The 24,881-nt window shown below is 57.1% G+C and overlaps 1 protein-coding gene across 1 annotated transcript; it reads right to left on the bottom strand.

Annotated features, from left to right (window-relative positions):
- LOC135881020 (semaphorin-3D-like) lies at positions 1 to 22,935 on the bottom strand. The gene is made up of 17 exons (XM_065407501.1): positions 22,803 to 22,935; positions 14,044 to 14,204; positions 13,529 to 13,591; positions 12,958 to 13,077; positions 12,053 to 12,155; positions 10,755 to 10,883; positions 8,920 to 9,065; positions 8,327 to 8,441; positions 7,931 to 8,000; positions 7,148 to 7,292; positions 6,806 to 7,028; positions 5,325 to 5,413; positions 3,904 to 3,945; positions 3,308 to 3,465; positions 1,865 to 1,929; positions 698 to 831; positions 1 to 426 (listed from the first exon to the last, which is right to left on the bottom strand). The coding sequence occupies exons 1-17, from the start codon at positions 22,933 to 22,935 to the stop codon at positions 1 to 3; spliced, it is 2,322 nt and encodes a 773-aa protein (XP_065263573.1).
- Positions 22,936 to 24,881: the final 1,946 nt, after the last annotated feature.

Genomic DNA, 24,881 nt, shown 5'->3' with positions numbered 1-24,881 from the left:
TCAGACTAGTCTCAGCCCAGCTCTGGCTGGCTTCAGGGGGTCGGGATGCCTCCGCACTCGGCCTTTCTTGCTCTCCAAGGAATGCTGCCACTTCGGGTTCCAGGCCTTTTGCCGCTGCCTCTCCTGGTGCCGGAGCGCATTGCAGTACTCGTCCAGGCTGGTGCCCGGTGCCCCCAGGGTCCGCGGGTAGCCCTTGTACTGGAGCTGTACGGGCATGGCGCTCAGGTGGCTGCCTCCCTCCTCGGCACCCTTGCTCCGTTTGGCCCCCATGGCCTCGTGGCCAATGACACGAAGGCTGTAGTGCGTGAGGGGGCGGGAGAAGGAACGCTCCACTGCCTGGCACTGATAGACTCCAGCATCCTCTCTCGCCAGCTGGCGGATCAGGAGTCCTTGCTCCAGGATAGAGAAGCGGTCACCGGTCCTCACCTGGGGCAGACACAGGGAGGGGTCAAAAGCAGAGCGCCCTGAGATGCTACCCATGGGCTGTTGCCATGGAGCCAGGGCTGCAGCTTGTGACATGCTCTGCTCGTCAATCGGGGATGGTGGCGTTGACTGTGCCGGCTGAGCTGCTTGTGCAATGGCCCAGGCTCCAGCCTGGGCAGCTCCCCCCGTCCTACCCCCTCTGAGGGACTGGGGAGGAGCGTGGGAGCCTGGCCTTACCACTCCCCATGATTTAGCTTTTCCCTTCCCCAAGTACCTCATCCAGGGCTGCCTCCCTGCTGCGCTGCACGAGCCACCGAATGGCCGTCTGGGGAGAGCGCGCCAGGCACTCGAGGAAAGTAGTGTTGTTCTCCACCCCAAATACCAGTTTCTCTTCAGTTGCAGTGACCCCTGCAAGGGGGAGAGCAGATCATGTGCATGTGGGGGGAGCAGAGTCCTGCTGCATCAAGTCTCTCCACACCGTGAACCAGCATCCCCCCTTCCCCAGCCTCTCTAAACCAGCCCCACAACCTTTGCTGCTCTAATCCCCTGGAGCAGCCCTGCCCCATCTGCTCCAGTAGCCCCGCACACTGGGTGAGAGAGTTCCACATTCCGGCTGGGCCATCTCTGGCTAGAGCGCCATGCGTGTGCAAAGTACTCTAGCCAGTGGGGCAGGAGGACAGAATTGTAATTGGCAATGATACAACCACCTTTTGCTGCATGAAAAGGGGCCTGGGTGTGTGTGAAGTGACTTGCTGTACCTCGTCTTTGCACACACGCAGCTGGCAGTGCCCAGAGCACAGGCGGAGGGCACGCTGTTTGCAGAGCTGCGTAAATCCCAGCTTTCCCGGCCTGGCACGCTAACAGAGTGTCGGGCTGACACCGCGCTGGGGAGTGACTGGAAGGGGGACAGCATTTATGGAAATGGAGCTGGCCATCCCAAGGTACTCTGCTCTGCTCACTGTTTGCTGGTTAATTACCCAGCCCCATGTCAATGGCCACCTGGCACTAGGTCTGCTCACACCCTGTGCCCTGGAACTGAGCTGGGTTCAGTTTTGCAAGCAACACTTCCTGGGGGAAGCGTGTTGTCCAAGGTGACTGTACAAGCCTGGGGGTGGCGCTGCTGTGCGTCTGCTGGGGATAGCTGCTCCTGTACGTTGCTGCCAGCATTGGGGAGGTGGGGGGCCCTTCCTGGGGCTATCAGCACCCCAGTGCTCAGCCCACTGCATGGTGCAGTGGTACAGCGTGGAAATGCACCATGATGTGGCTTTGGTGAAATGTCTCCATCACAGGATGGGATTGCCCTGCCCATGGCCAGTCCTGCTAGAGGCACCCGAGGCATGCCGGAGTTTCACCTGCTCCGTCCTCCATGGCTGAAGAGAACAGCCCATGCTAGGCAGCATGCAGCCGCTGGGAGAGAGGTGCCACAGTGGCTGATTCTCACCCGCTGTGGTGTCCTGGCACTGACTGACCGGGTCGGCCTTCAGCGCATCCTGGCAGCGTGCTCGCCTGTGAGGAGGGGAACGAGACAACGCACTCAGTGAGCCAGGTGCCTGCTGCAGGGTGTGCATCAAATGGAGATTTATTGATGGGTCTGTGGGGGGCTTAGGCTGGAATAGCAGGAGGCTGCAGGGCTGGATGGAGGGGCATTGGCAGGGCTTGGGGGGAGGGGGGCTCAGGGCTGGAATAGCAGGGGCTGCAGGGCTGGATGGAGGGGCATTGGCAGGGCTTGGGGGGGCTCAGGACTGGAATAGCAGGAGGCTGCAGGGCTGGATGGAGGGGCATTGGCAGGGCTGTGGGGGCTCAGGGCTGGATGGAGGGGCATTGGCAGGGCTTGGGGGGAGGGGAGCTCAGGGCTGGAATAGCAGGGGCTGCAGGGCTGGATGGAGGGGCATTGGCAGGGCTTGGGGGGACTCAGGACTGGAATAGCAGGGGCTGCAGGGCTGGATGGAGGGGCATTGGCAGGGCTGTGGGGGCTCAGGGCTGGATGGAGGGGCATTGGCAGGGCTTGGGGGGGCTCAGGGCTGGAATAGCAGGGGCTGCAGGGCTGGATGGAGGGGCATTGGCAGGGCTGTGGGGGCTCAGGGCTGGAATAGCAGGGGCTGCAGGGCTGGATGGAGGGGCATTGGCAGGGCTTGGGGGGGCTCAGGGCTGGAATAGCAGGGGCTGCAGGGCTGGATGGAGGGGCATTGGCAGGGCTGTGGGGGCTCAGGGCTGGATGGAGGGGCATTGGCAGGGCTTGGGGGGGGCTCAGGGCTGGAATAGCAGGGGCTGCAGGGCTGGATGGAGGGGCATTGGCAGGGCTTGGGGGGGGCTCAGGGCTGGAATAGTAGGGGCTGCAGGGCTGGATGGAGGGGCATTGGCAGGGCTTGGGGGGGGGCTCAGGACTGGAATAGCAGGAGGCTGCAGGGCAGAATGGAGGGGCATTGGCAGGGCTGTGGGGGCTCAGGGCTGGATGGAGGGGCATTGGCAGGGCTTGGGGGGAGGGGGGCTCAGGGCTGGAATAGCAGGGGCTGCAGGGCTGGATGGAGGGGCATTGGCAGGGCTTGGGGGGGCTCAGGACTGGAATAGCAGGAGGCTGCAGGGCAGAATGGAGGGGCATTGGCAGGGCTGTGGGGGCTCAGGGCTGGATGGAGGGGCACTGGCAGGTGGGTGTCTGGAAGGCCCCAGACAAGAACAGACAGGGGCTGCTGCGGTTCTGTATTTTTGACTTGGGTTGATTGGGAGAAGCCAGTGCAATGTCTGGTCCAGTGGGTAGTGTCCATGGCCCCTGGGGAGAGGCTCCGGACTGCAGGGTGTGTAACCAGCCCTGAATTCCCTCTTCCCACCTCCATGCAAACAGCCAGGAACGGTGGACACTGTGTGAAGGAAGCAGGGCTGGGCTCACCTCTTCTCAGTCAGCCGGTAGGGGCTGCAGCCCTTGCCGTCCCAGGTGCAGTAGGGGTCTCTGGCCAGGCAGCAGTCCGTGCAGTCTTTGCCGTAGAGCTCGCAGTGGTATAGGGAGAGCTGGACCAGCCCATGGGTGCTGCTCACAAACAGCTCCTGCTGCTCATGGAACCAGAACGGCTGTCAGCACCCCCGGCTCCCTTTCCATGGAAGAGTGGCATGCAGGAGCCTGGGTGCAGGGCTGGACCCACACCTCAGCTCCTAGCTAGTAAAGGAACCAGCTATTCTAGCTCTTCAGAGACTAGTGCAGGGAGTGGGCACCTGACTCAAACTGGGGCACTTTGACACACGTGGACTTGGGCAATGCCACTCCTGGCACCATGCAATGGGGGGCCTGACCCAGCTGGAACTGGGCTGCACCACACCTGGCCCCTGGTGCCCTGGAGTGGGGGATCCTGTCCCACACAGCTGCAGCACGTGAATGTCTGCATTAGCATGTGGCTCCTGGCTGGAGAGCCTGGGAGTCGCATCCTTGTCTTGCAGGGTGTGACTGGGCCCTGTACAGGGCTTTGTGAATGGTCATTAATGAGGCCTTACCCGCTTTGGTGAGAACTGCATGTCCAGGATAGGAGACGGCACCTAGAGGAGAAAGGACCGCACTGGAGCTTGGGTAGATCTTTGCCCAACTTCCCAACTGAGTTCAGCCATGGCAGCCCCAGCTGGTCCACTGCTGGATCCCCCACATTCGCCCTGCTTTGCCAGTGCACCTCCAGCCTGACATACCCTAGCCCCTGCTATTCTAGGATTGGCCCTGTGCTTGAATGGATTAAATTCCAGCAGGAAATGGACAAGAGGTCAGGATCCAGTGCCAGGCTCTGACACAGGCTCTGTGACACCTTGGGCAACTCACTGAAGCTACTCTGTGCCTCAGTTTCCTGTTTGTGCAATGGCAGTAACAGCACTGCCCCTGCTTCTGACTGAGGGTGAGGCCCTCTGAGACTATAGCAGTGAGGCTCTGAGCCTCCAGGTGGAGGAGCCAGGCTGCAGCCTGCAGGACGCAGTCACCCCACACCCTGGGCTGGCTGTGGCATGCCATTGCATGAGCTCAGGGGCGGCGAGTTGTATGGGCCCGTAGTGTCCGGGCTCCAGCAAATTCAGAGCCCACACCCAGCACCCAAACTCCCTCACAGAGCCCACACCCAGCCCCCAAACTCCCTCCCGCACCCAGCACCCAAAACCCCTCCTGCACCCAAACTCCCTCGCAGAGCCTGCACCCATCCTGTACCCAAATTCTCTCCCAGAGCCTGCACCCCAAACCCCCTCCTGCACCCCAACCCCCTGCCCCAGCCCAGAGCCTGCACCCAGCACCCAAACTCCCTCCCAGAGCCCGCACCCCTCCTGCACCCAAACTCTCTCCGAGAGCCTGCCCTCCAACCCGCTGCCCCAGGTCAGAGCCCACACCCCTCCTGCACCCAAACTCTCTCCCAGAGCCTGCCCCCCAACCCGCTGCCCCAGCCCAGAGCCTGCACTCAGCACCCAACCTCCATTCCAGAGCCCACACCTCACCTGCACTCCAGACCCCCTCCCCCCCCCACCCCCACCCAAACTCCCTCCCAGAGCCATAGGCAGGTGTGTGTGGGGGGGAACGGGGGGGACAGGACTTGGACCGGTTCTGGGCACCACCAAAAATTATACAAACCTGCCACCCCTGCATAAGCTCTGTCCATGGCTGCTGCAGCTGAGGGCTGGGACAGGAAAGAGCACGGGCCTGGCTGGCCCTGAGGGAGGAGCAGCTCTCGGCCACAGCAGCCAGGCTGGGAGAGGCTGCTGGCCCCGCCTGACACTCCCACAGTGCAGACCCCAGCGGGAGAGGAAGCTGCACTGTTGCAGCCACTTTCAATGGCCACTCACAAGCACCCCATGTCCTGCAGCTGAGGCCTCTAGCAGAATCAGTTCCCCCAGGAGCCAGCCTAGCCCCTCTGGGGAATCAGAGAACCCAAAGGGGGTGGGATGGGTACCTTAGAAACACTGATTTCCTCCAGGCTGATCTCCTCGCTGTCCTGGCCTCTCCCGCCAGTGAGCCCCACCTTCAGCACTTTGCCTTCATCTGGGGAAGCAACAGGGAGCCATCACAATCGCACTAGACCCAGCGAGAGCCCCCTCGGGAAGTGCTCGAAGGGGAGGCGCTGCGGCTATCAGTTATGGAGGGCAGCTGCTACAGAGCTTCTTACCTTACCTCCCCGACTGGAGAGATCATTACTAGCTCAGGGAAGGATAATTATTCAGTGTTCTCCCCAGGCAGGGGGGACTTGTTCCGAGCCAGCACTTGTACTTTGTCTTCTCCTCTGGGATTCAGCAGGGGGAGAGATCAGACTTGACTTCTGAGCAAGCCAAAGCTGACCTGCTGAGACCAGCCCTGGGTTCTGCTAGCCGCCTGCCCTTTCATCCCTCCTCATTGTCCCGTCTCCTCAGAACCATCAGTGCCAGGAGACCGAGTCAGAGACCTGCTAAGTGTAGCAAGGGGGACAGAATCCAGACTGCACCAAGGACTGGCCTTTACCCGGTTCTCTTCTTGGCAAGAGGCTGAATCGTGACTATGTGTAGCTTGCTGGCAGATCCCACTCCTGGGGGCAGCTGACGGTGCATGGAGCAAGTGCCTGCAGTATTTGCTAGCCCTGAACATCTGCAAAGTGAAAACTTTCCCTTAGCCCCCTAGGGAGCTCAAGGTCAGGCCCCAGTGAGGATGGAGGGGGCAGTGAGTGATGCCCTCTAGTGGCTGCTCTAGATATGATAGTTGACCTGCTCTGGGGTGGTCCTTGTGCTTTTGAAGCTGAAGGGTCCGGCTTCTGGTTACCTGTGTGATTGACCTGCTACTTGCTCCTGCTGGCTGCAGTGCACAGCTAGCTCTCTGGGGCAGGGACAGTCATGTTCATCTGTACAGCCCCTGGCACCACAGGACAGGGAGTCGTAGTCCCCAGGGCAGGAGCGGTGCCAGGGTTTTTGCCGCCCTAGGCGGCAGCGCTCCTCCCCAGAGCATTCAGCGGCGGGCGTCCTTCCGCTCCATGTCTTCGGGGCGCTTCGGCGGCGGGTCCCGGAGCGAGTGAAGGACCCGCCGCTGAAGCGCCCCGAAGACACAGAGCAGAAGGACCCCCGCTGCCGAATTGCTGCTGAGGACGGCAAAATGCCGCCCCCCAAATCCTGCCGCCCTAGGCGACCGCCTAGGGTCGCCTAGTGGAAGCGCCGGCCCTGCCCAGGGCATGGCTGAGGTATGCTGGCTGCTCGCTCCGAGAGTCCCACAGACCGGCGCAGCAAGAGGACAGGAACTTGCTAGGGTGGGACTGAGGTGCTAATACAGCTCAGTGGGGCAGGCTGTTGTATGGGCAGAGTGGGGGGCTTTCGCTGGTGCCAGGAGGGGGGGACACGCTCTCACCAGTGGCAGTCCAGCAGGAGGGGGCAAAGGTACATGCGGAGCTGGTGGTAAAGATCCCAGAGCCTCTACCTGTTCCAAGGAAGAGAACATCGTAGTGCCCAGACTCTGTCTCCACCCGGTCCACAAGCAGCTGCCGTAGCCGATAGGGCACATTGGCCCTCACCAGGATGGGCTTCCGGCCAAGGGGGTACACGGGGCCCCACATCAGCTGGTGGTTGCGCATGAAGCTTATCAGGTCATCAGGGAAGTCCTTGGTGGAGTGGAGAAGAGGGTCGTACGTTTCGCTGGGGCACTGGGGGAAGAGACGGAAACAGAAGTGGGAGTTTAAAGCACAGAGTGACCCAACCCCTTCCCCTTCAGTCGCTGGCCTCTCAGTCCTGTCCCTCACCCCTCCCTGTGTCCCACACTCACCGTCCCTGGGCGGGGATAGGGGATCCGGCCCTTGTACTCCACCCAGCGGTAGTCAGCTCCTTCCTTGTGTGCAAAGGGCCCGCTGAAAGCAGCTCGCACGGCAGCCATGGAGTAGACACACACGGCAGAGCCGCTGAAGATCCCACTGCCGGAGAGGAGACAGACCGGCCTGAGCATCGGACTCTGACGTGGCCGCCATGGGAGCCAGCGCGAAAGGCCTGGTCTGTGTACAATGCTGCTGTGGTTTAACTAACTCAGGGCTCAGACCGGGCAGTCCCTTTCTGTGGCTTCAGTGGGGCCCATTGCCTGAGCTTCCCTCCATTCCCTGCCAGCTTCCGCCAGCAGCGCTCTGAAGCCACTGAGAGAGCATCCACCAGCGCTAATTGGTACAGCTGGTGCTGAGCCACCCAGCCTAGGGCTAGAGAGCTGCTGCTTGCATGGGAGAGGCTAGCGTCCATTTACCACTGACCCAAGAGTCCCCACCCTGCGACCCTTGGAAGACCAGCATTAGCTAATGGGGGCAGGTGGGGAGGGGCTGGCACAGTCCCAGGGGAGTGGGATTGCCTAGGAGGCTCTGCAATGGGATATGTTTTTGCCATGGGCTTCATGCATCCTCCCACAGGGACTTTGTGTCCCTCTTCTCCCCTGCCCCGCCCCGGCACTTGACTAGTAACAGCCTCCATGCTGTCCAGCCACCAGTCTCACCGCCGTTTGTGCGAGAGCCTCCTCCCCTGCTGCTCCCTCTGCTCTGCTCTTCCCCTCGGCCCACCCACTCACACTGACCTGGAGACCGTGAAGAGGCCGAAGACGAGAGGGCTCTGTGGGTCCCGGGTGCGGAGGAGGAAGACGTCCTCTGCAATGACAGCGGGTGAGGAGTCCTGAGCACACGCTCTCAGGGACCCAGCTCTGGGCCCAGGGAGCAGGGTGAGGGGCTTTCATCAGGTGACCTTTGCCCCCTCCCCTCTCCCACTGCAGTGACTGTGCCCCACTCGCTCTGGCGAAGGAGCGGGCAGCAGCCGGCACCCTTCAGTCGGCAGCCAGGGCTGCTGTGGTGATGCAAGGTGCTCAGAGTCCCTGCTACGGCTCAGTGGGTCACCTCCGGGACGAGCCCAGCCCAGGCGACCCAGCCGTGGGCCCTGAAGAATGGCAGCCCTAGGAGGGCCCGCATGCCCCACTCACCGAGCTGGTCGAAGTGCGTCTCGCTGGCCTGGGGGTCTGGGATGGAGCAGACCAGCCGGGCCTTGAGGAACGTGCTCCAGCGATTGATCAGGCCGCGTTTCCCGCCGACGTCATTCTGCCAGCCACAAACCCACCGCTCAGAGGACGCTTGCGATGCCCCCCCTGCTCCCTCCAGTGTTAACCCTCCATGCCCCCTCCCTGCCCCAGGCCACCGCCCTCTCCAGGATTGTTAACCTCGACATGCCCACAGCTCAGGGAGGGCGGGATGGGCGATTACCCCACTCTCTCCAGCCCAGCGTCTCAGCTTCACAAAGCAAGGCAGGGGACAGGACTTGCCCAATCAGTGGCAGAGCGGGCAACAAAACCCAGGTCTCCTTACTCCTAATCCCTTCTCTAACCGCTCCATCACGCTGCCTCCTATCCCTCTCCCCAAAGGCCAGCGCTGAGCCCAAGTGGCCCTGCCATGACAGAGGGAAAGGAGAGAGAAACAAGCCCTTGTTTCTCAGTAGGACAGAGTCATGTCATAGTGCCAGCTCCTCCCCCGGCCACTTGGTGGCTCTCCGCAGCCATGCCCTGACCCCGGGGTAGCTGACCTTGCACACGCGTGCCACCCGGGCATGGATGCGCCGCCTCTCCCACTGGCCGGCTTCCAGGGCCGTCTCTCGGAGGAAGACGTACACCTTGTCGTCGTGGGCATTGTGGGTGTCGGGAATCAAGTAGGCACCGATGAACACAGGCTCTGCGAGAAGGGAAAGTCGGGCAGCCAATGGCACCATGCCGGCAGGTTGACCGATACCCTTTGGCCATGTCCCCTTTTCCTCTGACAGACTTGGCTCTGTTCCGGCTTTAAATGATACCTGCAGCCAGGGGCTGCAGTCAGGATTGGGACCCAGGAATAGTCACTGTCCCACGGAGCTCACACTTTGCCCGAGTCATGAAATGAGGCTCTGATTCCGTGCTTTCAAATACAGAGCCTCCATTACGATCATGGAGCCATGACCGGTGAACTCTACCCCTTGGTTCCTGCATCATCTCCATCGCTTCCGTGAAGCGAGTTTTGAGTCCAAACTTCATCGAGGCACAGGGCTGTTGGGCTCTGCGAGTGAATCATGGCGTGACAAGCCAGCTGCAAAGTTTGGTCTCAATGGCACCTGGCTCTGAAATTCCCTGCTGGGCTTTGGAGCTGGGGTTCTGATCCAGACCCATCTAAGCTTTACTAAAGAGAAAGGAGATGCTGGAATCGAGGAGCACCCCAGCAAACAAAGAGGGGAGTGGGAATACCGTTAGCTTCCCGCCGCATTCAGTTTTGCTGCCTTGTGATAAGATCCTTACGAATGTGGAGTCATTGCTTACTCTGAGCGGAGTGCCCTGGATTGCAGCAAGACGCCATGCAGAGCGAGGGTATTGCTCAAACCAAGCAATGCTGGCAGGATCTCACCAGTGGGACTGGCATTCGGCACTACCCACTCAGACCATCTCAGTTTTCTACCTGACAAGATCATTGTGGCCCGAGGTTTGATGCAAAGTGCTGTGTGGGTTTTTGATAGTCTCGCAAAACTTCCCCTGAACAATTCAGGTGTGATGGCTGAGAAACCGGGCCTCTAGTGCCAACAGTCTGAGCTGCTTCCACTTGAGCTAATGCTCCCTAGCTGGGCCTGCAGCTGACTTGCCCCCTCCATGGACGGGGCATAGAGGGGCCCTGTCACACACCCGCAGAGCAGTGGGTTACACAAGCTGATCTCACCCGGGGCTGGGTTTCAGCAGCACTTCCATCTTCGGGGGCTGGAGATCTGAAGAACATCAGAGTGAATCTGGGCACTAAAGGGAGCTTGTGCCCTGCAGTGAGTCTGGCGCTTTGGCCCAAAGGCAGCTGGAGCTCCTGGGCCTAGGCATGGAGTTGTCTGGTTCTACCCAGGTCTTTCCTCGGTCATTGGGGGAGGGATAGCTCCGTGGTTTGAGCATTGGCCTGCTAAACCCAGGGTTGTGAGTTCAGCCCTTGAGGGGGCCATTTAGGGATTTGGGGCAAAAATCTGTCTGGGGATTGGTCCTGCTTTGAGCAGGGGGTTGGACTAGATGACCTCCTGAGGTCCCTTCCAACCCTGACATTCTATGATTCAGGGGCGTCTCCTGTCCCTTCTCCCTGCAGCTCCTGAGGGCTGAGACTGGTGGGGGCACGGGAGGGGACAGCAGCAGAAGGGGTAGTTTGAAGTGTTCAAACAGAGGCCTGTGCCCTAGTGACACTAGGAGGTCTGGGCCTCTTAAAGCAGCAAGGAGAGAAAATCAAGCCCCTGCTCCCCAGCAGCAGCACAGGAAACGTGGCACCTGCATCTCTTCCTACTGCTCACCCTCTTCCCCAGCAGTGCTAAGTCCGTTACATTGCCGGGTAGGACTGCCCCCCCAAGGCTATATCCCAGCCCCCCCATTGTACCGTTTAGCCAGTGATCTTGGTTCTGTTCTGTCCGGATGTAGTTCTGGGCAGCCTTGTGAACTCGGGTCCGGAAGAAGGCGGCGCTGCTGCCCATGAAGTCGCTGGAGGTGCCCGAATACAGCTCCCTGTCTGAGCTCAGAGAGGCAAGCATGTGTTAGCAGAGCCAGCGGGTGCTTTGACTTAGCCAGCCAGCTCCTCCCTGTCCCACCCCTGGGGAAGGAGGCACAGACAGGTTAAGGGGCACTGTGCCATGGGTCAGCCTTGCCCGAGGAGCCATGAGCTGACCGCGACAAGGGAATGGCAGATTTTCTTGTGGAGCCTTGAATACAAACTAGAAGCACAGCCCCCGTTCTGTATAACTAGCTCCAGGCAGAGTGTACATTCCCTGCTCAGGTGTGGGTCTCAGAGGTGGCCAAGTTTGCTGCCTTTCCCTGCGAACACTTTGCGAATTGAAGGCAGGCTGTGCCAGGCAGTTGCTGGGAGGGAGATTGAGGAGCTCTGAGGGTATAACTACACTGCGGCTGAAGGTGTAATTCCCAACTTGGGGAGACGTACATGTGCCAGCTCTGAGCGAGCTAGTGTGGGTGGCCATGGCGGCAGGGGCAGCATCTTGGGCTGGCTGGCAGAGCACGGTCCCACCCGAAACCCCAGGTAAATACTCCACTCCACACAACGAGGGCTAGAAATTCTCCGGCATTAAAACAAGAACGAACACCTAACAAGAACCAACAGCTTAGCAATAACTAAATACAGGGCAGATGAAACCAATTCCCTTCATCGCTCGGCAAGAAATGCCAATTTCCTTACCTACCACCCTGGGCCAGGAGAGGGTCTTACAGTCTCCTCCTGCACAATCTAGTGCCTCTATCACCCTCCTGAACCAAGATTGGCAGCCTTCAACTGCTGTCAGACAGATGGGCCTTCCTCTCTTAGATCCAGCTAGTCACAAGCTTGGGCAGCTCTGTAGTTCCAGCCCCAGATCAGCCGTGCAGGGTAAGAAGCCCAGGCCAAAGCTCGGCTGTGATGATGCTGTGCAGCCAGTCACTCCTTGCCTAGTCCCTGTCAGAGCTAACCTCCTACCTTGGCCTTTCACACCTGCCTGGGTGTCCGGCTGAGCTCCCCCGTGAAAGGGAGCTTGCAGGTTCCACTCTGGCAGAAACCACAGCTGAATGAGGGACGTGGGTTAGGAATCATTGGCAGGGGATGGAGCTGATTGTCTAACTCTACTTCATTTCTAATGCGCCCATCACCACAGTATCTAGGTCCCTCTTCCTACCCCTCCCCTCCATTCCTCTTACCTATGAGAAGCCCAGTGAAAGGTTCATGAGGGCTGAATGGACACTTGCCTCTCCCAGATTCCACGGAGTTGGCCACCAGCTGTATAGGGGAGCCCCCAGGCTCCTGCAGGGGTTAAAGGGGAGATTTTTGGCCCAGGGAGAGGCTGGGAATGAACTGATCTGAGCAACTTTGGGGCAGCCCCGCCAGACTTCTAAGTCCACATTGTGTCAGACACACATGCCCATATGTCGGGGTCCGAGCCGCGTTGGGCCCACTCTGCCGGCCACTGCCAAGTTAGCAGCACTTAGTATGTATTGGATGGATGTGCTCACAGTGCTGGAGGCAGAAGCAGACACAGTCCCTGGTCCCTAAGAGCTCACAATACAGGGAAGGTCTTGGAGGTGCAACCAGGCGGGGACGCTGCTGGGCACCAACCCAAGCTGGCCAGGTTCAGCTCGTCTGGTGAGAGACTAAGGACCGGGCCTGGGTCGCTCAGCTGCTGTTTTCCTGGGAGCAGCTGATCTCTGGAGAGGACTGACCCTTGCGAGGGGTGCGTGTGCCCCAGGGTCTTGCTGCAGGAATGGGCATGCCCCCCTCCTGCTGCTGGGGGAGAAAGGGGAGTGAGCACCCTCTCTTAGGCCCCCTCATGCTGCCCCCCTCCTGAGGTCCTTCATGCAACCTGCGCAAGACGTGCTACCAGGTTCCTTGCACTAGGTGCAGAGCTTGGCACGTGCAGGCTCTGGTGTCCCTCTTGTACCACCTAGGAGATTGTGTGCCTCTCTCCTGTGATTCCTCATGCCCCACCAGAGAGGAGAGAGTGGGTACCCTGGGATTCATCATGGAGCCCAGTGGGGGTGAGGGCACGTCTGGGGGTTTTCTCACTGCCCTTGGCACAGGCAAATTCACCCTCCAGGGTCTCTCTCACCTGTGCCCTGGCTCCGAGCTGGACAAAGGCGCAGATGGGCTGGTAGGAGCCAGTCCCACAGGCAAACACGTGGCTCCTGTTGAATGGCTGGAGAAGCCGGATGAAATTGGCACATTCTGTCTGCTCGGGGAAAAAAAGTTTCCTTCAAATGCCAGCACCATTACCCTGGGCCTTTGTGCTCCAGATCCTGCCCGTGGAGCCCCCTCACCTCTTCTAACACTGATCTCCAGCATGTCCCCTCCCCAGGGTACGGGAACGCCCTGGCGCCATTTGCTGTGCACTTCCCCATAGGTTTGCTGATCCCCAGAAGAGTGGGCGATGTCTGGCTAACACTAGCCATGGGGACAAGGCCAGCGGCCTGGTGGCCCCTGACCAAAGCTGTATGCTTACTGTCCCATCGTTAAAGGTTACATGGGGTCAAAGGGAGCCATGCCGGCAGCCTGAGCGCCCATTGGCTACAGATCAATGAGGCTGCTGCTCTCGGCAGGCTGGACTCATGTGGGTCAGGCAGATTCCTGCCTGGGCCATGGCTCGCTGAGCTTTTAACAAGGATGTTGGGATCCTGCTTTACCTCTGCGTTCTTCCCAGCAAGCCGGCAGCGCTCCACCTGCTCCTTGCGGGCTGGCCAGAAAACCTGCAAGAGAAAGCACCGGCCTGGGCCCGTTACTCCAGCCTCCTCTCTCCTCCTCGGTGGTCCTGCACCAGTTGGGCAGCACAAAGGGGGCTGGAGCTGCTCCCCAAGAGCGCTCCATGCTCCATCCTGCTTCCCTGACAGGGGTGCTAAGCATGGGCAGGTGCGTGTCAGTACATACAATCACAGCCCAACCAGTCAGCGGTGCCGCTCCATGGGGCAATGCGAATGAGCGAATGCCACCCGAGGGCTGCAGTGTGTGCCAGGGCTTGTGTGCTCTTGGGTGTAATGCCCCCCCCCCCAATGGCAGTGTATAACAGGCCTTTGGTTGCTGGCTTTGCAGTACCGGTGCCCCCTCTGGCACGCAGAGCTGTGCTCCCGGCTCCCCAGGCTGCTGGGAAGGGGAAAGCCGGGCTGCCTTGGGACTGCATTTCCATGCCCACCCCGGCACTGACCTTCTGAGGCTCCTCATTTGGCCTGTCCAGATGCAGCAGGAAGATGTGGTTTTTGGCTCCCACCATCAGCCACGCCCTGGTCTCATCCACCAGGAAGGACTGGAAGGCCAGCCCATCCCCTGAACCCAGCAACAGGCGGGAGCTGTTGGATCTCAGCAGGTCTGCAGAGCAGAGGGGGGGATCTGTCACCCCCATACACAGGAGGGAGCCCTGACCACATCCCCCACCCCCAGAGATAGCGAGCAGTATCTCACCTGGTCCTGCATGCTCCCTGGGAAAGTCCTCTTTACCCTGACCCTGGAAGAGTCCTTGCTACTGTGAACGCTATCCCTGTGCGCCCTGGGGAAGGACTGCACTACCCCAGAGGATAGCGAGCATTACCCCCGCCTACAGGAGATAGCAAGCACTGTTAGTAGCTGCCCTTTCCCTGACACCAGGGCAAGATGGCCCAGCTCACCTCTGGCCAGTAACTGGTGTGGCCTCTGGTAGTCCTGGCCTGGTGTTCCCTCCCAGAAAGGGGAGCGTCCCATGGGTCAGGACAGCTGGCTGGCCCCACAGGAGACAAGCAGCTGCTATAGGATCATGGCAACTCAGCTTCGAGTGTCACTGACCTTGCAGTTCAATGGCGCCATGGGGCCTGGAAGAATTTTAACCATTGCAGCAAATCCCCGATTCTCCGCAGTCCCGTTGCCCGGGCAGTGCAGGCTGAGAATGCAGGACGGGTCCAGCTTGCATTTCTAGCAGAGGGATCCCTAAGCATGGGCTCAGTGGAGTTTCTATATAAAGGCTCTCAGTCATTCCCCTGGTGAACGTAGCCTTGAAATTAAAGGCTGTGTTAAACTGGTGGCTGCTGCTTGATTTATGGGGCGATCGTTTGTGGTGTTGCAGGACTCGTTTCCCTAGCTGAGCTGGGCCTCACCTCCTGGGTCGAGCAGAATCTTGACAGCTTCTAAATCCATCTCCCTCTCTCTCCTGGGGAACCGCAGCATTCCTCAACCCTGGCCCAGGCCAGCTCGTGGGAGATGCCAGAGGGCCCTTGGCACAGGTGGGTGAGAGCAGCACAGAAACTGGATGTGGCAAGGTCCCAGGAGGTGATTTCCTGGCGCCTTTGCACCGTGGAGTCCGTCTGCAGGGGCATGTTCCAATACTTTGTTGGTTCTGCTCTACTGCTAATGTCCCAATGGATGGGGCTGTCACCGCTTCCCTAGGGAGAGTATCCCCATTCCCCAGCCTCTCTGTGCACTGGCAGGACTTTGCCCCTGCCTGTCTTCTCCTTTATTTGCTAAGCGCTGACCACATGCTCAGCTCTGCACAGAGCCAGCCAGTCCCTGCCCCAAGGAGCTTACAGTCTAAACCTCCCCCTGCTGCTCCTTGGTCCCTCCTGCACCATTCCTCAGCCTCAGCATCCCTCGGCAGACGTGCCTTCAGACTGCTGAGCCAGTGGGGATCTGGCAGCTCTTCCCCTCCCCCTTAATACAGTAGTGGAGTTTAAGTCCTGGATTAGCCCAGCTCAGAAAGTAGCTTTTAGAGCAGTCATTTGCTGACCAAGCCCCAGATGGCAAGATTCCCGGGAGCAACGTCGGCTGAACGAAGCAGAGGAGCCAGCGCAAAGCCCTTGGTATGAGCACTCCTCCACCTCCCACTCCTCCTGCTGCCCCACCCCTTGCTCAGGGAGCGGACAAAGGAGCGCGGACTTGGTGCTGCACTGGAGAAAGTGCCAGCAAGGTGAGTGCCCTCGGGCGAGGGGGCAGGACTGGGCAGCCACTGCCAGGTGCCCGATCCTCCTCTTCCCCCAGTTCTGTCTGCACGCGACAGCCAAGGCGCTGGACCGCAGCAGTGATTGAGTGCCTTAGGCATGAGCTGGACTGGAACCCAGCTTGCTCTCCCATCGCTGTAACAGCCCCATTGGCTAACAGCAGGAATCGAGGCTGTCTGGCCATACTCTCTCTCTTGCCATACCACCTCATCTTCACCTGCGGGGACACCTCTGAGCCTCAGGTGTCTGGCTCCCCTTCCTGGCTGAGTTCCAGGGGTGCTTGGGGGGGAATCTTCCACCTTGGCTAATCATCCCTGAAACATTGCCCAATCTAGCCTGAGCCCGGACAGGGGGCTGTGTGGGAATTAACGAGACATGTATCAGTCTGGGGGACACAGCCAAATCCACCCCCCTGTCACTCCACAGACATGCATGGAGTTTTGCTCCGATTAAGTGCTGACCACATGCTGTACAAAACCCAAACCTCAAAGCAGCCACTGCCTTGGAGAGGTTACTCAGTAGAAGACTGATGCAGCTGGACAAGAAGTGATGGGAGGCCCAGAGGGAAGAGTCACCTTAGAGCATTTAAAACCCTTAACCAATCACTTTCCTGTGTCTCTTGGAGGGATCTGACTGAGGCGAGAGTGCTGGCCAGCTGCACTGGGAGGTCATGCCATGCTGAGGGGGCTTGGAGGAAGGTTGGAAAACAGGAGTGGAAGAAGGAAACAAGAGAGGAGATCAGGCAGGCGTTACTGGCTGAGTGACGGGGCTGGGGATGTGTAGGAGGTGAGATGTGAGTCCTAGGTCTGGGAGAATCTGTGCAGGACCTTGAAATCCACGAAGATGGGATGAACTTGGCTCTCTGTGGCTGAGCAGACTGCACCAGAAATGCAACTGGGGAGCAAGCAAGCCAGCATGTGTTTGTGCAGGTGTGGGTCCGTGTATGTGGGGGCATGGGTGCCTGAGATGGGATGCATGGAGGCGCATGCTAAAACAGGCCATGGGATTGCAGACTGTTTCTCTTTCCCTGTCACCCCATTTCCAGGGGACAGAGGAAGCCAGGACCTCTTTTTCTTCAGGGCAGCTGCAGCCAGCTGGAAATTCCACTGACGTCTGCTCAGCCCAGCAGGGCAAGGAGCAACTGCAGCATTTGCAGCAGGCAGGTGCTGGTTCTCAGTCTCTGTATGAAGAAAGCGCTTCAGTCAAGGCAGCAGCTCAATGGCAAATCAGTTCCCCGGCTCAGCCCAGTCCAGCCTGGCTAATGCCCGGGCCTGTCATTTCGTATACAACGAGCCAGGGAAGTTCCTTGCCACTAAGCATTCCTGCTGTGAGTGTCCTATAACTAGCCGGGGGAGGTGTTCTTACGGCTGGCATCATTGCTTGCTAGCTGTATCTCCAGTGCCGCTTTCCCGGCTGCAGCCTGGCGACCTCTGTGTGCTTTCCCCCCGGGCCAAGGACAAAGCTTTTTAAATCTGCCTAGGGAATCTGGACTCGTGTTCATTGGAACGGGGCAGGTGAGTACAGTCCGAATGAGCCAGAGTGGGGAACTCGCCCTCCCACAAGCTGATGATCGCTGCCCTGTGAGTGACCCCAAGCAGGAACTGGGCAGGACCCAGATCTACAATGCATTCACCGGCCTCTGAAAAGGCTGGGTGTCTCCCTGGAGGCAGGGTTGCTCCTCTGACCCTGCTCACCCGGAGTGAAATGTAGGCCAGGTCCACTGAGGATACAGATCAGAGTGAGGGGTGGGGGCAGGTCAAAGGTTTATCCAATACACGCCCCCACCCTGCTTAATTAACCAGAGTAATGCAACGAGGTCCCTAGAGCAATAGAGCCCAGGACACTCCCATTAGCACTGCTTCACTTTCTGACCTCCCTCGGGCCATGGGCAGGGGAGAGGTCAGCCAGGGTTGATGGTGGGGTTCGCTCAGGCCCACTGTGTTCTTTGGGGCTAAGATTCAATCTGGCTCCCAGGCAAGATGAATTATCCCGCACTTGCAGCATTAAGTCCATCACCATGATCTCTAGTTTCAGATCCTCCACCCTGTGGCTTGGCTTGTCCCATTCCCTTCATGAAGAAGTAGGTGGGAATCTGACCCAGTTCATCCCACTCATGAAACAAACCTGGGCAAGGAACTGATCAGTTTAACAGGAAGTCTGGGGGGGCTGGGAAAGGGGTGGAGCAGGGAGATCCCCACAGTGTGGTGGCTGGGAGAGCCCAGGTACCTGCTCCTTATCTGCAGATGAGGCATCATATCCCTCCAAATATTTACATTCCTGGCCAGGTCCCCCATAACCATTGCATCCTGCTGAGCATCTCTGCCCAACCTTCCCCTGAACTGTGCTCACCACGAGGGCATCCGAGTGCCTCCCAGGCCTGAAGTGTTGCTCTTCTTGGAGAGTGTTCTCTCTCCTCCCCATCACAGACAGGCCAGCACTGAAACCCTGAGCTGAACACCCCAAAAGCCTGGGGAAAATCTGGATTTGAATCAAGCTTTTTGCTGCGATGGCCAGCGTGAAAGGAGTGCATTGGGGCCACTTAGCTAGTGGTGTGTGATACGATAACGGCCTGCTGGGAACAGGAATGAGGCCCATGAACACACTGTGCGCCTATACCACCTATCAACCATCCAGTGGTAACAACGTCCAGCCCCCTAACAATCTGTGAACCAGTGATCTGCAGGCAAAGGGCTCTGTAGCCAGCGTCCAGTCGCCTGGAACGTTCAGCCCTCTATGTTAACAGCAGATCACGCAGCGTTAAGGTGTAATCGCTGATATGTAAGCCCAGAGTAACGACACCATCCCAGATAGAAAGACACAGCCCAGTCTAGGATTTCAGCTGGCTTCAACGCTGGCCTGTCTGAAACAGATTGAAGTAGCATTCACATTGTGAATGCCGATTAGCGCAGGCCAAACACCAAGAGGCTGGTAGTGCTTCCTGTCCAGTAATGTAGCTTATTGATGTGCATGTGTTACAGGTCCCCCTCTGTGACGATCAATGGGATACAAGGTGTTACATGCAGCCCCAGAGATCAGGCAGATCATACTTTCAGCTCTGGAGGTCCCTAGTTCCGGCCCTCCCACGTCTGTCACAGGAGCAGTTACGTGGATTGTCTCAGAGAGGCCGGCGTTCTATTATAAGCCATCCAAATGCGTTATTATGGTGTAAGGGGTCATATTGCTGCTTAGTCTTATTGTTCTGGGCCGTGTTCCCCTGTGCACTATCCTTCCTTTGCTCTCCCTGCCTTAGGTCTGTCATTTCCTTTCCAAAAGCCTGTCTGTGTTTCTCCCCACCCCCATTCAGCCCACGCCCCTCCCCCATGCAGGGTTCTAACGATAGCCCAGCTTCCAAGAGGCTCTGGGGTGGAGGGAGTCTGGGAGGTTTCTTTCCTCTGGGGTTTTTGAAACCTAAACTTGTCAGGCCGTTGTGGCCTTGACTCTGCTACGTATGGTCTGTGAGTCACACCTCCTGCCATTGTCTGCATTGTCCCCAAGCCAGCCTGAGGCTGGGAGCTTCCTCTCCCAGCTTTGCCCACAGCACGAGGACTGCTCTAGCTTTGAAGAAGGAAGCCCTCCTCGGTCCTCTCCTCCAAACAATCTCTGCTCCCGCCTGACCAAGGAAAGGAAGATCCAGCCATTGTGTTTCTGAGACGTGTTATCGACACTGGCAATCGCCCAGCAGTGACCTGCTCTGGATCACTGTGCTTCCTCACCGGATGCTGCGTGGCAGACAGTGTGTGCAGGCAGCCCTGACCAGGGCCGACTTCTCCCCCCACTCCCTTGTGGTCCTTGGTTTCAAGCCTGAGTTCTGATGGCTCCCCACAACCCCCCAGGGCATCTCCCGGCTTGAGTGCCAGTCTCTGCCCAGAACTTAGTTCTGTACTGAGAGTGCCTCAGGCTTGGCGTCCAGGAGACAGAGTTTTGCGGAGCTCTGTGTTCGATGAGCATCCAGTCTAAGTCCCCCTTGCACCTAAGTTAGACTGCCAAGCAACTGGCTCTCTTCTCTGGGAGTGAGAGGGGACATATGGTAACAGGTGTCATCCCTGCCCTGCCCTGACGTGCCACCCCTGGTCCTCACCTCCACCCTGATGCCACCACCATCAGCCAAGTTCTTCCTGCAGCAGAACCACTGTCCTCAGCTAGTGTAAACTAAGCAGGCTTGTGCCTGGCTGGAGTTTGGATGGGAGGCCTCCAAGGAAGCCCACTAGGGTAGGCATTGCTGGTGGGTCAGTTTGGTATGTGGTGCTCATCTGTGTCCGCGCTGATCCAATGGCCCAGCATGGAGCTAGGGTGTGCTATGCTGCTGCTAGGTGAAAATCAGAGAGCGTCCCGACCACTTTGTCATTAAAGAGCCCTGTCTCAGGCTGAGCTGGGCCTTAAGGGGGTGGGGGCTCAGCCTACCTTCCCAGCTGAAGGGGGTCACATGGGAGAAGATTGTGACTCGGTGTGTGGGAGTATAAAGGACGGCCTGAGTTCATAAAGCTATCTCCCGCAGAAAGGAGTAGAGCAGCTTGCCTTAATTCCCAGGCAAAAGGCCTGGGGCGTGGGATCTCTGGCAGAGCCACCAGCAGGAGACCCTGGGTTGGGGGAAGGGGCCTGATTTACATGTGGAGCTAAGGTTAAACTGTTTTACTTGGAAAAAGCAGAAGCCAAGTCCTGAAGAAAAGGGACTGAAAGACTGTGTTGGCTGCGAGGTCTCGCAGGCACTGGCTGGTGAGTTGGGCCTCTGCCTTACAAGCCCATGCTGGTTTTCCCGAGAGCAGGAATGCTGAATTCCAGCAGCCTGGCTGGATCCCAACTCATGAGTAAGCTATGCAGATTAGTCTTCACTTCCCCTGTCCTATAAGCTGTTGTATAGTTTTGCTATGTGCTGTTAACGAGCTAGTGCATTCTGTACCAGAGGTGGCTGCATTTCATTGTTGGGCCTTGGAGCCATCCACATAGACTGTAAAATGCTTCAGGATCCTTTTGGCTGAAAGGGACTGTGTGGTACATGAACGTAAGACTGTTGTCAGTAGCCGTGGCATCGAAATATCGTGCCATTAGGATGGGTGCTTGCATACCCCGGTGATGAGTGCAGTATAAATGACTAGACAAATCATCATCTTTATGTCACTAGCTGAAATAAAGTCCAGGGCAGATGTGGCCCAATTGCAGAATTAGCGGGGGCTCAGAGAGGGGCCTGGAACAGCTCTCCTCAGAAGAGACTGAAAAGATTGGTATTGTTCCCTTGGAAAGGATGAATAAGAGGGGATGTGATAAAGGTTTGCTTGGTCCTGCCACTGCGCAGGACTTCTCAAGGTCCCTTCCAGCCCTACATGTCTATGAAAGGCTATAAAACCATGAATGGGATAGAGAAGGGAGACTGGGAACTTCTGTTCTGCCTCATGACACATGAACAAGGGGACAGTCAATGAAACGGAAAGGTGGGGAATCCAAAACTGACCCAAGCTTTCCCCCAATGCACGATCAGCTTGTCTTGCCAGCCCGTTAACATAACTGACGACAGCAAAACTTCTGGAAGTGATATTAGCCCCCATGGTTTGAGCCAAGCTCTCACCACCAGGGACAAGGAGGTTTCTTGCCCCTTTCTCTGAAGCATCTGGTGCTGGCCTCCAGTTCGCTGGGCTAGATGGACCTCGGGTGTGAGCCAGTCTGGCAATCCCCGTGTCCCTAAAAGGAACTCAGCGTGATGCCTGTCTGGTGGCCCCTTTGTGAGACAAGCTGAGGGTCTCAGTCCAGTTCCTTGTGGATGTGTGCCCGTTTCACAAATCCGCTGCTAGCTGATCCCCGCGCTGGCAGCCTCAGCAGAGAGGCTGAGGGCTGACGCTGTGGTGTGAACTCCCTTCTCACTCCTACACAAAAGATTTGGGGGAGGTGACGAGAGCTAAAACTCCGGCACCACGAAGGGTGAATCCTCGCTCGCCCCCACACGGCTGGAGTAAACGGGCTGGGCACTGAGTAGGAATCCTTGCCCCAGGCCGTAGTGCAGCAACGGCTCCGCTCCATGGCTGCTGCCACCCCTCTGGGTTGCCATCGCCCCCTCCTTGCAGGGTGCTGGGCAGTGGATCTGTGTAGCTTGCAGATCCCCCAGTTCCTCCCCGGCCCACCATAATAGTCCTGGGTGTGGGTGTGTGTGTGCAGGGAGCCCTCACAGAGCTCTGTACCACAGCGGGTAGGGAATACAGCCTCCCTGCATCCATGTATTGGGTCTTGGTTGACTGAGCCTCACAAAGCTGAGTTAAGTGACTTGCTTGAGGCTACGCACTGAGTCAGTGGCAGAAGCCGGCTCTCCAGATTCCCAATGCCCTGCTCTAACCACTAGACATGCTTCCTCCCAGGTGACCAGTGTGAGGGCGGGAGCAGAGTCAGCCTGTGAAGTCTGTACGCTTCCCCCATGCAACTGAACAATTGTTTTGTTGCGTGGCCTGTGTAGCTAGAGGCTGGCCAAGGCCTCCTGTAGTGCGTGACGTTTCCCCATGGTGAGGGCTGGCCCCGTCCCTGTGCATTACATAGTACATGGAACATTATAAAGCACTGGACGCTGAGTCTCAGGGTGAAATGAGGCATTTTTAGACACTCTCCTGTGCCCCAGGGGCAGCCTGAGACTTCCCCTCTGGGCCATTCCCTTTCCAATCCCCATCCCTGACAGCAGCAGGTAGATGAGCATTGCCTGAGCCCCCTGGGGTGGTGGCATTCTCTGAGCTCTCTGGCTGTGCTGCAGTCAGCTGAGCTCAGCCTCTGTCAGGTTCTGGTGCCTCACTGGCCACAACTACTGCAGGGCAAGAAGCTTCATTGTAGGGCTGATATTGGCCCCACCCAAACCCAGTAGTCCAGATCTCACCCCCTCCCCCTCCCCCTCCCCCGCCCCCCATCCCTGGCTTCACTAGCTGCCAGTCAGCTTGGCTGCCTGATGCTGTTTCTAGATCATTCTGAACAGGGCATGAACCCCAAGGAAATCCTGGCTCTGACTGCAGGGCTGATCAGCCACAGGCTCCCCTACCTTTGTATGAGAGGCGAAGGCGAGGGACACCTCGCTTCCAGGCACTGCCATTCCCAATGCTCAGCAGGAGAATCCAAGTCAGCAGGGCAGGGGCAGTGGAGAGGTGCCACCTGCTAAAGACCAGGGCTGGCATGCTGAGGGATTCTCTGGCCGGGGGCTCCTCTCTCAGCAGGGAAAGCTGCTCCTCCCTCCTGGGAGCATGTTCTGCTGGGGGAGATTCTGGTGCCGCTTCCAGCTGAAAACAGAAAGGGAGAAATTCTGCATCTCTCTCTGCCATGCATTTAGCAGGGCTGAATACTTGAGCTCTTGGCCTGCATGTGCTGAGCCCCTGCAGTTCTCACTGCTGCCTGGGAGATTGATTTAAATCAAGGCGATTGAAGTCAATGATTTAAATCTAGGGTGACCAGATGTCCCGATTTTATAGGGACAGTCCTGATTTTTGGGTCTTTTTCTTTTATGGGCTCCTATTACCCCCAACCCCCATCCCGATTTTTCACATTTGCTGTCTGGTCACCCTATTTAAATCATGATTTCAATCATCAGGTGGAAAGCCTTGATTTAACTCATTGGTTATAATCAACTTTTCCATTTGCACTTCAGTTACTTCCTAAAGAAACGTGAATTCTCATTGGTTGATGTAATCATTTAAAACATGTTGATTTACAACTAAATAGAGTTTTTGCACTAGATATGGTACAACTTTTTGCTACGTAGGAGGGTACACAATAACTCTAAACATTTATTTAAGCAATTCTATAGCTTACTATTTTCAGATTCTTGTTACTTGTACACTTTTAGTATGTTAGGAAATGGTGAATGATATATTGCTTATTGCTTATTTACAACATAATTAGCTTTTGGCTCATGATTTGGGCCGAGCTGCATTAGGATGGTAACTGGAATTGAATTAAACACACAACAGCAAATACAATTTATTTTTATTAAACAAAACAACTTTAAATGTTTTGGCCACATAAACGTCTCTTATCAAAGCATGTTTCGCATTTACAACTAAACTCCAATAAGTTTTGGCCTTCACATATTTTGGGTTAAAATCAGATTTCCTTTTAAACAGGTTTATTTTTAAAAAGAAAAGCGTTATAATGTAAGTTACAAAATCAAAAACATCTGATTTTAAATAAAAAAATCCAATTTAAATTTTTTTCAAAAAAATCTTTTTTTTTTTTTAATTCACTCTGCTTTGCTGGCTTGGGCCCTATCTGAGAATTAATTGCATCAGTGGCAAAAGAAACTCAGGCCTGGGCTCTTTTAGGGTTCTGGCACCAGTAGAGGAGTCCTGGGACAACCCCAGTGCAGGCATGCTGCACCTCTGTAAAAACCACTTGCATGTGTGGTGTTGCATTGGTGTGGGAAGAGCAGTCCAAATCCCCCCCCTGTGGGCAAGCCGTTAGGTGATATCTAAGGGGAATCAATTCTCCAGCTCCATCAATTCTCCAAAAGCTTATTCCTGTAGGAGTGGGGCTGAAATTCCACCCTCCCCTTCCTATTCACAGCCCCACCCAATCAGCCAGGAGCATTCTGAACTAAGGAACTCCTTGTCAATTGCAGAGCTCAGAGGGCTTTAAACCTGAGGGTCAGGCTCATTGGACTGATGGGGATACAATCAGTATGGAAAAGTACAAAGAATTCCAAGGCCACACAGCAAGTCAGTGGCAGAACCATTGCTTACTAATCATTATTCATTTGCTATTGAAATAGCACCTTGAGGGCCCCAGCCAAGATCAGGTCCCTGTTGTGCTATGCACTGTGCAGAGACAATCCCTGTTCTGTAGAGCTCACACTGGCTAAGTAGACCCAGGTGCAAGGGGAAGGGACTTGCCCACAGTGCTGCACTGTGGCATCGTTAATGATGTTTTTATGATGGCCCGTATGTTTAGGTGCCCATCCCTGTAGGATTTCAGTCATTTTACAGCAGAGCCAAACAGCTTCCAAGGGATGGGGAGCAGGTGTCCCCCTTCCCTCAACATAGTAACCTCTGCTTCCTTGAGGAATCCCAAGATCACAGAGTGCACTAGCCGGGAAATCTAATGCCTGCAGGCTGCAGCTGTTGAAAAGCCT

The sequence above is a fragment of the Emys orbicularis genome, chromosome 7 (genome assembly GCF_028017835.1).
Source record: "Emys orbicularis isolate rEmyOrb1 chromosome 7, rEmyOrb1.hap1, whole genome shotgun sequence".
Taxonomy (NCBI): domain Eukaryota; kingdom Metazoa; phylum Chordata; order Testudines; family Emydidae; genus Emys; species Emys orbicularis.
Note: the sequence above shows the minus strand (reverse complement) of the source record. Positions and strands in the feature narration are given on the sequence as shown.

What these genes read in the sequence shown, in the direction of transcription:
- LOC135881020 (XM_065407501.1), bottom strand. Translation starts at nt 22,935, where the DNA reads ATGCCAGCCCTGGTCTTTAGCAGGTGGCACCTCTCCACTGCCCCTGCC. An exon ending in CCAAGATCACTGGCTAAACG is followed by an intron (nt 9,066 to 10,754) that starts GTACAATGGGGG and finishes CCCTTCTCGCAG; the next exon opens with AGCCTGTGTTCATCGGTGCC. An exon ending in GGCCTCTTCACGGTCTCCAG is followed by an intron (nt 7,293 to 7,930) that starts GTCAGTGTGAGT and finishes CCTCTCCGGCAG; the next exon opens with TGGGATCTTCAGCGGCTCTG.